We start from the raw sequence: 756 nt of genomic DNA on the forward strand, positions 1-756 counted from the left end.
GAAGAAATTGAATTGACCAACAAATTATTTCCCTCTGTTGGGGAAAAATAGCAACCGGCTCTCTCTAGTGGGAAGAAAGTAGAGTAGTAGAAAGTAGCACGAGAAAGACAGACAGAAAGTAGAAAGTAGACAGTAGAGTATATTTTCAATTATCTTACCTTTGTTGCAACGGTTTGCGCTTCCCCAAAGCAACCGGCTCTCTCTAGTGGGATGAAAGTAGAGTAGTAGAAAGTAGAACGAGAAAGACAGACAGAAAGTAGACAGTAGAGTATATTTTCAATTATCTTACCTTTGTTGCAACGGTTTGCGCTTCCCCATATGGGGTTGTGGGCATTGTAGTCACCAATGAGGAGGAAGGGGGTTGGAAGTTGCTCGATGAGGTTGCAGATCTCTGTTTGTTGTAACCGGTGAGATGGGTGGATGTATATATGTTGCATATTGTTAGGAAGTTGTAGGTTTGGATGGCTATTGCTTGTAATGTAGATTGTATGTTGATTCTATTTACATAGTGGCATTTCTTGACGAGGGTAATTAGCCCTTGGCTTGCTGTTTCGCCTCCAGTATGGTCGTATCTGAAGATTGAGTAGTTGTTGAAATTAACAACTAGTGATTGAAGTAGGCGAGTTTCTTGTATGCATAGGATGTTTGGGTTGTATTTTGAGAGAAGCATCTTAATCTCCATTTTGCCACGTATTCCGTTGCAATTCCATTGGATTATTTTAATGTCATGGTTCTCCATGATAAGAAGGTTTTTAA

At 39.9% G+C, this 756-nt stretch overlaps 1 protein-coding gene across 2 annotated transcripts; it reads right to left on the reverse strand.

Annotated features, from left to right (window-relative positions):
* Positions 1-6: 6 nt before the first annotated feature.
* On the reverse strand, positions 7-746 carry LOC113473349. 2 transcript variants are annotated; one of them, XM_026833022.1, is made up of 2 exons: positions 290-746; positions 7-158 (listed from the first exon to the last, which is right to left on the reverse strand). In XM_026833022.1, the coding sequence occupies exons 1-2, from the start codon at positions 737-739 to the stop codon at positions 150-152; spliced, it is 459 nt and encodes a 152-aa protein (XP_026688823.1). In that variant the 5' UTR covers positions 740-746; the 3' UTR covers positions 7-149. The 2 variants fall into 2 exon arrangements, with proteins under 2 accessions (XP_026688823.1, XP_026688824.1); XM_026833023.1 differs by having other exon boundaries at positions 7-153; positions 285-746.
* Between the last annotated feature and the right edge of the window lie 10 nt (positions 747-756).

The sequence above is a fragment of the Diaphorina citri genome, unplaced genomic scaffold (assembly GCF_000475195.1).
Source record: "Diaphorina citri unplaced genomic scaffold, Diaci psyllid genome assembly version 1.1 scaffold25964, whole genome shotgun sequence".
Lineage (NCBI taxonomy): Eukaryota > Metazoa > Arthropoda > Insecta > Hemiptera > Psyllidae > Diaphorina > Diaphorina citri.

Bases quoted from the DNA above. Each gene is read 5' to 3' on its own strand.
- LOC113473349 (XM_026833022.1), bottom strand. From the start codon at position 739: ATGGAGAACCATGACATTAAAATAATCCAATGGAATTGCAACGGAATA.